Source organism: Prionailurus viverrinus, chromosome A2 (assembly GCF_022837055.1).
Source record: "Prionailurus viverrinus isolate Anna chromosome A2, UM_Priviv_1.0, whole genome shotgun sequence".
Taxonomy (NCBI): Eukaryota; Metazoa; Chordata; class Mammalia; order Carnivora; family Felidae; genus Prionailurus; species Prionailurus viverrinus.
Window position 1 is genome coordinate 20787682 of NC_062562.1, and position 15036 is coordinate 20802717.

Sequence of the window (15036 nt, forward strand, 5' to 3'; positions counted from 1 at the left end):
AAAAGCGTATCGAGGTTCCTCAAAAAGTTAAAAATTGAACTATCATATGATCCAGCAATTCCACTTTGGTTGGAATTTAACTGTAAGAAACAAAAATACTAACTTGAAAGGACATCTGCACCTATTGCTGCCATGTTCAGTGCAGCACTATTTACCACAGTCAAGGCAATGGAAGCAACCTAAGTGTCCATGGATAGATGAATGGACACAGAGTGGAATATTATTCAGCCATTTAAAAAAAGGAAGTCCTGGGATACCTGGGTGGCTCAGTCGGTTAAGCGACCAACTCTTGATTTTGGCTCAGATCATGATCAAGCCCCACGTCAGGCTCTATGCTGACAGTGTGGAGCCTGCTTGAGATTCTCTCCCTCCCTCTACCCGTTCCCCGCTCATAAGCACGTGCGCTCTCTCTCAAAATAATTAAAAATGCAAAAAAAAGGAAGTCCTGCCATTTCTGACACCATGAACAGACCCTGAGTTCACTCCCTAAGTGAAATAATTCAGAAAAAGACAAATATCATATGATGTCACTTGAATGTAGGATCTAAACAACAACAACAACAACAAAGCCATAACTCACAGATACAGAGAACAGTCTGGTGGTTGCCAGAGCAGGGGCAGGGAGTGGGCAAAATGGGTGAAGGTGGCCAAAAGGTACAACCCTCCCGTTATAAAATATAAATAAGTCCTGGGGAATGTAATGTGCAGCACGGTGAGTGTAGTAATAATCCCATGTATTGTACATTTGCATGTTGCTAAGAGAGCAGATCTTAAAAGTTCTCATCACAAGAAAAAAAATGTATAATATGTGGTGGTAGATATTAACTAGATTTTCTGTGGTGATCATTTGGTAATATATGTAAATATCATATCACTATGTTGCACTGCTAAAACTAATATAATGTTATATGTCACTTTTACCTCAATAAAAAAGTGGGTAATTTTTAAAAAGATATTCACTAATGCTATTCTGCTGGGTACTCAAAAGATACCATTATGGTCAAGTAAGAGTTACCCTAGCAAGCAACAGAAGGATGATTCAACATTAGGAAAAAAAATCTACCACTGAAATGCACCACATTAATAAGCTTAGACAGAAAAATCATATGATCATCCAATGCTAAGGAAAAATTATTTTGTAAATGTGAGCATGTGTTTATGACCAAGGTTCCTAGAAAACCAGAAATAGAAAGGAACTTCTTCAGCAATTACATGCCAGTCACCTATTTAATAGGGAAAGATTAAATACCTTCCCTTTAATATTATGAATAGGGGTACCTGGGTGGCTCAGTCGGTTAAGCGTCTGACTTCAGCTCAGGTCATGATCTCATGGGTCACAAGTTCAAGCCCCATGTTGGGCTCTGTGTGGACAGCTCAGAGCCTGGAGCCTACTTTGGATTCTGTGTCTCCCTCTCTCTCTGCCCCTCCCCCACTCATGCTCTGTCTCTCTCTCTCTCTCTCTCTCTTTCAAAAATAAACAAACATTAAAAAAAAAAAAATCAAAAACAGTATTATGAATAAAACAATAGTGCCACTATCACCAGGCCTGTTAAACACAGGGAAAAGTCGGGGCGCCTGGGTGGCTCAGCTGGTCAAGCGTCCGACTTAGCTCAGGTTATGATCTCACGGTTTGTGAGTTCAAGCCCGGCCCCGGGCTCTGTGCTGACAGCTCCGAGCCTGCAGCCTACTTTGGATTCTGTGTCTCCTTCTCTCTCTGTCCCTCCCCCACTTGTACTCTGTCTCTCTCTGTCTCTCAAAAATAAGTAAGTATAAAAAAAATTAAAAAAAAAAACACAGGGAAAAGTCTCATAAGGAGCTATCAGAAAATAAAAGTAAGCAAGTATAGCAAACTGGTTATTATACTAAAGTTAATTACTTTTTTATGTGTAAGTGACATAATGAGAAGGCAGTGGGTGGAAGAGACAAAAGTGTGTGTTTTGAACCAAGAAAGATCCAAGTTGTATTTTTGACCCATCTATATTCATAAAGCTGTGTGGCCTCTCTGAGCTTTGATTTCTTTTCTAAGCATTTACTAAATACCATCCAAATGCATAATCTGTGCTAGAATACACACAGCCAAGATGCTAAGCATACAACAAGCAAAGGTGGAGCCAAGAACAATTCCAAGGAGAGACCCCCCCTGACAACAGGCTTTGGCCTCCAGCAATGATTCTTGTTTCATTTATCAGGCATTGCCTCTGGGACAATCTGTTTTTCCAGCGCTGTTTTTTAATTGTGAAATATATACACACAACCTATATCACAAAAAAGGTTTAAAGAACAATAAACATCTACCTCCCAACCACACAGCTTAAGAAAGTGCACTGCCTGGGGGCGCCTGGGTGGCTCAGGTCGGTTAAGCGTCCGACTTCGGCTCAGGTCATGATCTCACAGTTCGTGAGTTCGAGCCTCGCGTCGGGCTCTGTGATGACAGCTCAGAGCCTGGAGCCTGCTTCACGTTCCGTGTCTCCCTCTCTCTCTGCCCCTTCCCTGCTCATGCTCTGTCTCCCTCTGTCTCAAAAATAAATAAACATTAAAAAAAAAAAAATAAAAAAAAAATAAAAAAAGAAAGTGCACTGCCTGGAAAGCCTCTGGTTCTTTACCTAAACTCAGGAACGAGAATATTGACCTCCAGCGACCTTGGCACCCAAGTGATCAGCAGAGAATAGTTATAAGTGGACAGAAATATCATCCCAGAGATAGTTATTAAACTAGATACATCTTGGACAATTATAAGTCTTTAAAGTCACAATTAAGAGAACCCTCGAGGCATCTGGATGGTTCAGTCGGTTAAGTGTCTGACTTTGGCTCAGGTCGTGATCTCACAGTTTGTGGGTTCGAGCACCGCCATCGGGGCTCTGTGCTGACAGCTCAGAGCCTGGAGCCTGCTTCAGATTCTGTCTCCGTCTCTCTCTGCCCCTCCCCCACTCGCACTCTTTCTCTCAAAAATAAACAAGCAAAAAAAATAAAATAAAATAAAGAGAACCCTCTATGGGGGTGCCTGGGTGGCTCAGTCGGTTAAGTGTCTGACTTCGGCTCAGGTCATGATCTCACGGTTTGTGAGGTCATCATGCTCTGCACTGACGGTGCAGAGCCTGCCTGTGATCCCCTCTCTCTGCCCTTCTCCCACTCTCTCTCAAAATAAATAAATAAACTTAAAAAAAAAAAAAAGGGCCCCCTCTATGAAGCTACATTTTGGGGGCACCTAGCTGGCTCAGTCAGTAAAGCATGCAACGCTTGATCGCAGGGTTGTGAGTTCAAGCACCAAGCTGGGTGTAGCAATTACTTAAAAATAAAACCTTGGGGTGCCTGAGTGGCTCAGTTGGTCAAGCGCTTACTCTTGATTTCAGCTCAGGTCATGATCTCACAGTGGTGAGATCGAGCCCCGAGTCGGGCTCAGTGTGGAGCATGGAGCCTGCTTAGGATTCTCTCTCTCTGCCTCTCCCCTGCTCGTGCTTGCTCTCTCTCTCAAAATAAATAAAATTAAGAAATAAATTAATTAAAATCTTAAAAAAAAAAAGTATGAAGCTACATCCTATAAATCAAATGTATTGTTTAAGATATAGCCCATTAAAAGAAAATAAAGGTCCTCCTTTCCATAAGACTGCATACACTTATACCTGAGTCTGTGGAGTTCAGCTCCTGATTCTTCAGGCCCTCATGGACAGTCCTGGAGGATGGTATTCTGAGTCAAGATAACACAACAAAATAGTGAGATAATCCTTACGGTCAGTAAAGTTTGAGGGTTAGTTTCCTTCAAATCTAAGAAGAAAGCAAATGTGGCAGATTGCAAAATGTGTAACAGAAGGTGCTTCCCTGCTCATATTTTTTTTTTTAACAATTGTTTTTAAAACTATGTACATGGTTTAATGAGCCAACAGACAGTCTGCAGACAGTGCTGTAATACTTCATATTTAAATCAACTTTTTTTCATTCATGTGAACAACAAATTATAGAATTCCTTCTGGAATTCTCACACCATAAGTAAATTGTTCATTTTTTTCAATAGTCAAAGAACAAACACATTTCTTACAAGGGTCTGTTTTCTTCTTTTATTAGTTTCAAAATTAAAGACAAATTATGTTTTACAAATCAGAGAATTATTCTATATGCACCAATCAATGAAAAAGGCTGATTTATCTTTTTGGGAATACTTTCTGACTAAAACTCTGGATCCGTCTTGGCAACTAAGTCAAGGAGAAGTCCGGGGCCGGATTTTTGACACTGCTATCTCACTTCCCTGCCTGGGACTGAAATCTGTGGCCTTTCTCTCCACTTCTGCTGTCCATTTTATTACTCACACCGCCACAGGAAACAGCCATAACTTACAGAGAATCTGCTATAGATTGAATTGTGTCCCCTTAAAATTCACTTGTTGTGTCTCTTAGCCCCACTGTGACTGTGTCTGGAGATAGAACGCTTATGAGGTAAATAAAGGCAGGACTCTGATCTAGGAGGGCTGGCTCTCCCTTCCAGCTAGTGCCACCATGTGAGGATGCATGGGAAGCTGGCAGTCTGTAGGGAGAGCCAAGCCAGGAATGGAATCAGGCTGGCACTTTGATCTCGGACTTCCCAGCCTGCACAACTGGGAGAAAATAAATTTCTGTTGTTTGAGCCATCCAGTCCATGGTATTCTGTTATGGCAGCTTGAGCAAACTAATATAGACTTGAAAACCCAGCATCTGGAAACACGCATGTATGTGTATTTTTAAGGCACCACTAATTAAATAAATGCCTCCCAAAAGCTGTGTATGAAGGTATGCTACAATGGGACACCAAGTCACCCCTCTGAGTGCACCTTTTCTTATAGAGCTGCTGTCTTCTACCTCAAGGTTTTTTTCACTGTGACAAGTCATATCCTAATTTATAATTTCTGTTCTTCCATAACAAATAACAGCACAGAGATTCTATTTCCTCTCTTATTCAAATGCCTTCAGGCTTTAAAAGCCAAAGAAGACCCAACAGGGGGAACATCTTGAGAAGGCATTTTACCCTTTTGTATACAATGCCATTTTAGAGAACATATATGCTGTAAGGAAAAATATGTAACCTAACAAAAGCTGAATTAAAGAATTATGCTTCCACCTGAGAAAATAACACATGAGATATACTCTCTGAAACAGTGACTTCTTTTTCTAGATATTCTTATTTTCAAATGTCAATTATTTAAACATACTGTTATACTATTCTATTACTTACTGTTTTTCTGGTTGAACCACTGCAATTTTCCTCTGTTTCTGGACTGTAAGAAGAAAACAAAACTATAAATGTCAAGAAAAACAAACAGACAAAAGAATAGTTTCTATATGTATTAAGCTAACATTAGCACATTTAAAAACCTGGTCATTGCGTATATTTAACTAGTAAGTACTATGAATTAAGTGCTGATATGTCTAAATATCTAGACTGAGGCACATTTTCTGGGTACGAAGAGTCTTTACACAAAGACCAAAAATAATATTTTCAAGGCTCACAAGTCAGTTGACTCCTATGAATATTTTCTACACAGGAAAAGATATTCAAAAGAAAAACTGATTTCAGCAAGGATACCAGGACCATTCAATGGGACAAGTACAGCCTTTCCAACAAATAGTGCTGGGAAAACTGACTACCCACAGTAATGAAGTTGGACTCTTACCTTACACCATATACAAAAATTAACTCAAAATGGATCAAAGACCTAAACATAAAGGCTAAAACTATAAAACTCTTAGAAGACAACATAGGGAAAATCTTTCATGACATCAGATTTGGCAATGATTTTCTAGATATGACACCAAAAGCACAGGTGACAAAAGAAAAAATAAATTGGACTACATTAAGAGTTAAAACTCCTGTGTGTCGAGAGAGAGAGAAAAGGCAACCCACAGAATGGGGAGAAAATATTTCAAGTCACATATCTGATAACAAAGGTATTAATATCTAGAATATGTAACAAAATTCTACAACTCAACAACAACACAACAACAAAAAACAATTAAAAAATGGGCAAAAGACTTGAACAGACATTCCTCCAAAGAAGATATACCAATGTCCGATAAGCACATGAAAAGATACTCAACATTGCTGATGATCAGGGAAGTACAACTCAAAACCCCAGTAAGATACCACCCTACATCTACCAGCATGGCTATTATAAAACACAAATAAAAAACTCAGAAAGTAACAAGGGTTGGGGTAGTGAGAAGAAAGGAGAATCCCCGTACACTATCGGTGGGGATATAAGATGGTGCAGCCACTTCAGCAAACAGTCTAACAGTTCCTCAGAGTGTTAAACACAGAGTTATACTCGAGAAATGAAAACATGTGTCCACATAAAAACCTGTACACAAATGTTCACAGCTGCATTTTTCATAATGACTTAGGAACAGAAAACAACCCAAATGGCCACTGACTGATGCCTGGATAAAGAAAATGCGGCATATCACTACCATGGAACAGTATTAAAACCTATGAAGGAACGCAGTACTGAGAACACACTGCCACATGGATGAACTCTGAAAACATCATGCTGAGCAAAGGAAGCCAGTCATAAAAGATCATACATCATTTGGTTCCACAGGAAATGTCCAGAACAGGCAAATCTATATAGGAGAAAACAGTAGAGAAGTAGCTACCTAGGGCTGGGGGGACAAAGAGGTGACTGCCAAGGGGTACAGGGTTTCTTTCTGAGATGATGAAAATATTGTCAAATTTACTGCGGTGATAGTTGTACAACTCCATGAGCGTACTAAAAATCACTAAATAACAGGATCAAATTTTATGTTACGTAAATGCTATCCCAATAGAGCTGTTTTTAAAAGGGTGGTGGGTGCCTGGGTGGCTCAGTCAGTTAAGTGTCCGGCTCTTGATTTCGGCTCAGGTCGTGATCTCGCGGTTCGTGGGTTTGAGCCCCGCGGAGGGCTCTGCATTGACAGTGCAGAGTCTGCTTGGGATTCTGTCTCCCTTTCTCTCTGCCCCTTCCCTGCTTGGGTGCGCTCACTCGCTCTCAAAAATAAACAAACTTTATGGGATGGGATGTCACTTTTAAGATTAGGTTACAAAAACACCCTGGCTTCTACCTTCCTCAACCTTGCTCTGTTCCCTGGCTGGTTCTGATGGAAGCCAACTGCCCTGCTGTGGGCTCCCCGACGAAGAGGTCCACATGGCAAGAAACTGAGGGAAGACTCCCACCAACAGCCAGCGAGGACCTGAGGCCCTCAGTCCAAAAGCCACGAGGAAGTGAGTCATGTTAACAACCATCTGAGTACACTTGGCGGCAGAGCCTCCCTACCTTGAGCCCTAAGATGACTGGGGTCCTGGCTGATACCCTGACTGCAGGCTCATAAGGGGCCTGGATCCAAAGCACCCAGCTACGTTGTGCCCACATTCTTGACCCACAGAAACTGTTCAGGCAATCCAGGCAGGTTGCAATAAGTGATTTCCCTATGTAGGAATAAACAATCAGAACACCACTCTGCTTTTCTCTGAAATGTCCACATTCATCCTAATTGATGGCAGCCACACGACAGATTATTTAACAATCAACCCCTTGGCCCAGAAATAGACCACTACCTCGTGTTCGGCGAGGGGCGCTGAGGGGATGGCCATTGGTTTCACACCAGCCCAAAGGAAATATATCCATGGATTCCACACTCACAATACATTCAGGTATGGGCTTCTGAGAACCTGTTTAGATTAAAAAAAAATTTTTAGACCATTAAATAGCCTTCTTCATAAAGTACTTCCTGGACAATGTTCTACTGTTGCAATAATGCAGACACAAAGTCTTTCGATAAGTTCCTTTTACACAGAAGTCATACTTGTTCATGTGTAACAAACATTAAGAAAAAAGGGTAAACCATCCCCTACGCATAACTGTATAAAAATGAAAGTGGGGAGCAAATACACAGAATGACCCCTAGTTACGGAACAGCAAATAGGCAACTGGAACTAACAGTAGAAACACTCGGCTGACTGACAAATACAGTCAGTTCCACGCAATAACTGGGAAACAAAAGGCAGCAGGGGCAGCTCCACACACTAAGAACATTGGTTCTGGTACTCATAGACTGTGGGTGCCAATCAGGAAGTGAGGTTGCCCAGCAGGGGTTACACAGAAGTCTGTATTCAATACCATCCTTGACATCTGCATTAAATATCAAGTCTACAAACTGGAAACAGTAGGTACCAAGTCTGACTGTTTGGTAGCCGAATAAAAAAAGAAACCCAGGCCATATTCAGTAATTGCAGCTGAGTGCTCACGTAACGCTCTCCAGCCACAAACCCATTCAATCACTGAATATTACTTTCAGTATGTCTTTTCTATTTTACATACACTTTGGTTCTATTGGTTAGGGCAAACAAAATATTATCTCTTAAATAAGCTATGTGTGAATGCTCATGCTCATATATTCTGGTGACATTAAAACATAGCCACTTGCCTTATACTTTCCCTTCAAGAAAACAGGACTCTGCAGTGAAGGCTTTTTATTTACATTCATTTCCTAAAATTTGAAACTCAAGGACTTGAAACTCAAGTTTTTCGCTAAGAATCTTGCATTACAAATTACAAGTCTCTGGGGCGCCTGGGTGGCTCAGTCCGACTTCAGCGTCCGAGTTAAGCGTCCGACTTCAGCTCAGGTCATGATCTCGCAGTCCATGAGTTCGAGCCCCACGTCAGAGCCTGAAGCCTGCTTCAGATTCTGTGTCTTCCTCTCTCTCTGCCCCTCCCCCACTCATGCTCTGTCTCTCTCACTCTCAAAAATGAATAAATGTTAAAGAAAAATTAAAAAAAACCCAGAACAACAAATTACAAGTCTCTGAGCAAGGCCCCTATTTAGCTAATTGACTAAGTCTAACAAGTCACATCACAGGGGTAAACAGGAAGGCTCAGAAGAGTGGGCCACAGGAAGGCTTCTCAGGAGTGTGGCACTTACCCTCCAGCTGGAGCCATACGTAGGAGCCTCTCACTGCAGTAATGGTGGCAACGCACACTTCTTCGGGGAGAAGAGGGTTCACTGCCTCAAGCTTCATATTCTCCTTAAATTCATGCTCAGTAATTGACTAGAAAATATATGAATCAAATCCAAACACATACTCAGTATTAACTCGTGCTGACCCGAGAGATTTATTATTCCAAGTAATATTTATATTAATATAATTAATTATTATATTATATATATAATAATTATATTAATGTATATAATATACATTATATATATTATATATAATATATATATAATCTCTCTTGGTGTTATAAGCAGTATGGTCTTTAAGGTCAGGTATACCCACATTACTGCTACCTGTGTGACCTCACTCAAGCTGTGGAACCTCTTTTTGCCTGAGTTTTGTCATCTGTCAGATGACCTTGAGAACATTACCTCACTGGGTTATTATGAGTTTTTAATAAATAAAGTACCTAAGGCTCTGTGCCCTGAACCAACTGGCTCTCACCCATGGCTGGTTCGCTTCCCTCCCACAAAGGGCTCTAACACACGATAGATAAGCTGCCTGGTTCCTACTTCCTTGTATATCATGAAAGTCAGTCAGGATAAATGACACTTATGAACAGAAGGAAAATATGTGTTTTTAAAATTTGCAGCTTCTGGGTCAAAACGGAGAACTGAACTTCCGTATTTGATTATTCTCTCTTCCTTCTGACAGCACTAAAACTAAAGTGGGGTTTTTGTTTTGTTTTGTTTTTTTACATAAACCTACTAGTATGGATGTAACGGGAGACAACAGCAACGTTTTATAAGCTAAAATTTAGAACAGTATCTAGAACTAATTTGTTGAAAACATTTAAGAAGCACTTAGGTCATGTCTCCACACCCCAGGGAAACTATCCCATTTCTTCCTGTATATGAGATGAGATTTATTTTTCAGAGAGGACAGGACACAAGACTCCAGGTCAGAAGGACACAGGAACCACTGAGGGCATGTATGCAGCGCCCAAAACAGGGGTTTGCACGTGGGATGCTGAGAGGTCCAGCCCTCGCCTCTACTCTCCAGGCAGGGATTGGAAAAGACTTCTTATGGTAATATGACAAGCCCGGGAAGAAACACATGAAGATATGTTAGGAGTCTCCAACAAATGGCCAGCCAGACCCCACCCTAAAGAGAACTTTAGAGTTGACAATCCCCACCAACATGCTTAGAACTTCCAATCAGCTTTATCTGTTTTTAGTCCCCCATTCTCAAATAGGAGCAAACCACCAAGCATTATCAGACATCTAAAAATATGAAAGCTAGGGACCAAAATAGACAAAACAAGCAACATGGAGAAAACTTCTTATGCAAGAAGAAAATTTCTCAAAAGGCAGGGGCAATTAACATCCTCTGAGTGATAAGAAAAACTATCACATCCTTAAAACAGGAATAGTACACTGCTAAAAATAAATATTTAGAGAACAGAAATAGTTCTGGAAAATTAAAAAATGTGATATTAAAAATTAAAAACTCTAAAGAAGGACTAAAATAAAGTTTAGGAAATCTTTCATCAAGCAAAGCAAAAAGACTTAAGAAACAGAAAACAGGAGAAAAAGGTAAGAAAAGTAGAGGTCTGATCCAGAGGGCCAACATACAAATAAAAGAAATTCCAGAAAAAGAGGAGAGAGAAAATGAAAGGAAGGAAATCAAAGAAGAGATTCAAGAGAACTTCCCAGCACAGAGGAACAAGTGTCTACAGAGAATGTGCTGAGAACCCAGCAAGTGAATGAAGACAGGCCATGCCATGGCTTAGCTATGAAACATGGTGACAAAGAGAATCTATAACCCCTCAGGGAGGAGTAAAAGGCAGGTCATCTATAAAAGATCAAGAATAAAGATAGATGTCAACTTCTCGACTGCTACGTTGGAAGGTAGAAAACAACTAAATGATGTTTTCAAAATTCTCAGGTAAAGTAACTTCTAACCTAAAATTCCACACTGAACCAAACTATCAGTCAAGTTAATAGAACGAAGACCTTTTCAAACATGCAAAGTCTATTAAAATTTACCTCTCTTGCATTCCTTTTCAGGAAGCTACTAGGAGATGGGCTCCATCAAAACAAGGGAATAAACCAAGAAAGAGGAAGGAGACCATTAGATGTAGAAAACAGGAATCTCAAATCTTAAGAAAGGGGAAAGACAAATCCCTGGGTGGCACTGAAGGACAGTTCCCAGGATTAAAATTTTATGGCAAGTCTAGTGAGCAACCTGTCTAAAGAAAGAGAGAATGGGGGCGCCTGGGTGGCTCAGTCGGTTAAGCGTCCGACTTCAGCCAGGTCATGATCTCGCGGTCCGTGAGTTCGAGCCCCGCGTCGGGCTCTGGGCTGATGGCTCAGAGCCTGGAGCCTGCTTCCGATTCTGTGTCTCCCTCTCTCTGCCCCTCCCCCGTTCATGTTCTGTCTCTCTCTCTCTCTGTCTCAAAAATAAATAAACGTTAAGAAAAAAAAAAATTTTTTTTTAAAAAGAAAGAGAGAATGTAGGTTGCTAAGAAGGATGTCTCTCAGAAAAATCTTAGAAATGACAAAGTTCCAGGGCCCCTGGGTGGCTCAGTCAGTTAAGCGTCTGACTTCGGCTCAGGTCATGATCTCAGAGTTCACGAGTTTGAGCCCCATGTTGGGCTCTGTGCTGGCAGCTCAGAACCTGGAGCCTACTTTGGATTCTGTGTCTCCCTCTCTCTCTCTCAAAAATAAACAAACATTAAAACAAAATTAAAAAAAAAAAAAAGAAATGACAAAGTTCCTACATCAGGGTATCTAAGTGGTCATGGACATGAGGAAAAGAGAACATGCCTAGGGAACAGCTTGCATTTTAACACTTCTGTCCTAAAATACAAAGAAATAACTTTAAACAGCAAAAATATACACAGGTCTAGTTGGACCAAAGAGACTTCTGGGAAAGGCTACAGGGTGGCAATGCGAGCATCTGGCTCTAAACATGGAACTAGGACCCAGGCACAAATGCTTGCATTCTTCACAGTCCTCTCGGTCAGGGCCCACTCCTGAGGTGGAGGGAGCCAAAGCAACCTGTGCTAATGGCAGAACCGGAGACGCCAGCAGAAGTGGTTGGTTGCAGAGCCTTTTCTTGGTGCTCCTGGGTTCCTACTGGTGAGACAGCTGCCGTCCTCCACTACACACCCACATATAACTATAGCCGCTACTGAGAACAACACGTGGGAGTAACCAGGAAACTGCTGCCAAAACAGGTGGGCAAGACAAGTGTGAAAGGATGGGGGGGGGAGGGGAAAGGAAAAGTAATGACAAATTGAGAAGAACTTTGCATTCATATTGTTTCAAAGTATCAAGAGGTCTCACTGTACTAAAAATCCTAGGGTGTATGTGATGTATATACACATGTGTGTACAGCATATATGTTAGGTACATGTCAGGAAAAGACTCAAGGGAACACGAGATAACAATCCATATGCAAAGGGAAGGCCTTACCAAAAGATTAGCACATGAATGCAGATTTATACATCTTAAGTTAAAATAGACTGTTTCATCAAAAGATGACTCCCTGATTTAGATGACTTTCAATGACAGAGTCAGGTAAGGGAATTTCTGCATATATAATTAATGTTTCCTCCACCCCTCAAATAAACTGTAAGTTTCATAGAGTTGGGGGGGGTGGGGATGACAGATTTCCCGATGTGACCGACTTAGGAGAAGCTACTGGGAAGGTGTGGGAAGAACTACAATAGAAACGGAGAAAATTAAGCCATGAAAAACAAGGCAATTATTAACTTGAGGATAAATAAAAAAGAGAAAACCATAAAATACTGCAGTGCTTGGCTGTGAATAATACCTGAATACATATCATAGTGTAAATAATCAATCCAGATTTGACCAAAAATTATAGGAAGAAAGAGGTGGGTTAAGACCAAGGAAAAAGGTAATATAAAATAGCTAAGTGTTCACTTACCATAACCTAGACATGTCTAAAATCAATGACTCATAAGACGGCAGCATACTATTTTGAAAATGATTTAAGTATAAGCATCAGAACAACAGTGAGAACAATAGGAGCGAATCTTCCCGGGAAGGGAGACCACGGAGAGGGATGGGACAGGGACCTACCGCTTTATGCTGTGAGCTTCTTACTGCTATTTAGCGTTGTAAGCCATACGCATGTAATATTTTCATGCAAGTATTTTTAAATAAGTTTAACCATTTCTTTCCACTTAACACTTTTTCATATTCTTAAGCAACCAAAAATAATTATGAACTAAAAAAATTCATGATTTTAGCTAATAAAAAACCTGATAAACTTTAAAAATTCATTAACTTCCTGAGTCGATGAATTTTCCTTGCACCACTGTATTACAATCAACGAGATGCTTATTTGAGCTGAGCGAGGGGACTGAGTATGAAGCATATGAGCGTGAGAAGCACAGCAGTCCCCAGCGGACCCGGAGCGTGGCAGCGAGGGGACCAGGGTTCTCACCGGGGGGAAGCACCTCTGGGGAGCAGCTTCGGCACCACACTGTTTGAGGTAGTCAGCCCAATCAAAGTCCTGGCCCGGGTAGCCTAGGTAAGAATATGAGAACAAAAATTCACAAGACACATGCCTGCCTGGCTTTGCCATTCCCCCAGATATCCACCCACAACTTCTCATTGGCTAATTTGAGGACTTTGCTCTTTTTAGGGAGGAGGAAAAACACCCTATAAATCAGAAGCATTTTTCATGTTTTAAAACAGATCAACTGTGGTCAAACTATAGCAATACAATAAAAACCTTTGAATAAATTAAAAAAATTGTTTTTCATGTTATTTATTTTCTTGAGACAGACAGACAGAGACAGAGAGAGAGACAGAGAGAGAGACAGAGAGAGAGAGATGTGCAGAGAGGGGCAGAAAGAGAGGGAGAGAGAGAAGAGCCCTATGCAGGGTTCCATCTCATGAACCGTGAGACCATGACACGAGCCGAAATCAAGGGCAGAAGGCTTAACACAGATTGAGCCACTCAGGCGTCCCACTTTGAATAAATTTTTAAATTTTCAAGCTTCAAACTAGGCATTTATTTTCCACAATATTTTATATGATTAGCTGCTAGCAGTTTACCAAAAGAATTTAAGACAGTTATGACTGGATTTGGTTTGTACTAATAAATCCAGTCTTACTATCCATTCTATTCCAACTCAGGCTCTAAAGGATGGGACAGCAAATAATCTTTCTTCCCTCATGAAGCTCTGTCCTTACACATCTTAGCCACTCCTGACATAAAAGTCTCAGCACTGTTTCCAGATTCATGTTGTACAGAAGCGCAACGCCATCTTGTAACCTGAATCATGAAGTCATTTCCGAAGGAAAAAGTTGAGCTTAACTGTCTGCTTAAGTCCACCATGGTTCTTGGTAGAAGCCTCTCAGATCTGATGCCCTGGCAACACTATCGGCCCAGCTGCCCCACCGTTTTGGACCAGCTCTCCGCCGTGCAGAGCTGAGCAACAGCGGGCTACCACACCACACCAGCCGATAGCCACACGGCCCCTGCAGTCCCTCCTCCGCCCAACTCAGACTGTTACCATGTCCCCCCTACTCCACTTCTGCCTCCACCTCTATTCCTCACAGTAAACCAGCTGCCATTTCCAGTGACATAATCCACTACTTTCCTCCTACTTACAGAGATAGATGAGTTGTCTGTACAAAGCTGAAAGCTCCAGTATCGTTAATAATTGTTTTTTCCTTTTCACACAAAGGCAGCGGTAAGATAAAGAACTTGGGATGTCCAGAGTCTTCCAGCAAAGCAAGAACTTCCTCCTGTAGGCATGTCCCCCTCTGCCACCACCACCAGGCAGGTATGCCCACTGTGTGTTCACTGATGAGAGAACCTGGGAGGCTCCATTATGGTTTCCCCTACTTGCTCCTTGAAGGAACCATCATACTCACTTTTGCCTCCCCAGTGACAGACACACCCAATACCTGGCTCATAACAAACATTCCATAAATGTTTTTTGGATGAATGAAGGCTGAATAAACAGCACAAGTTCTGAGTTTATGACTCTTGTTAACACATAAGAGCAATTCCAGCCCAGTGTTCCAGCACTCACCGTTTAAGAAGCGAAGCTGTATT

The 15036-nt window shown here is 41.3% G+C and overlaps 1 protein-coding gene across 9 annotated transcripts in view; it reads right to left on the minus strand.

The window, feature by feature from the left end:
* The window catches only part of SFMBT1 (Scm like with four mbt domains 1), a 130525-nt gene that overhangs the window by 11039 nt on the left and 104450 nt on the right, over positions 1-15036 (minus strand). For 8 of the 9 annotated variants that reach the window (XM_047850722.1, XM_047850717.1, XM_047850715.1 and 5 more), the window contains 5 exons: positions 13411-13493; positions 8919-9045; positions 7555-7668; positions 5200-5242; positions 3621-3691 (listed from right to left, as the gene is read on the minus strand). In XM_047850722.1, the coding sequence (XP_047706678.1) occupies positions 3621-3691; positions 5200-5242; positions 7555-7668; positions 8919-9045; positions 13411-13493 (438 nt within the window). The remainder of the gene's footprint in view (positions 1-3620; positions 3692-5199; positions 5243-7554; positions 7669-8918; positions 9046-13410; positions 13494-15036) is intronic. The other variant, XM_047850724.1, reaches the window with a different exon arrangement.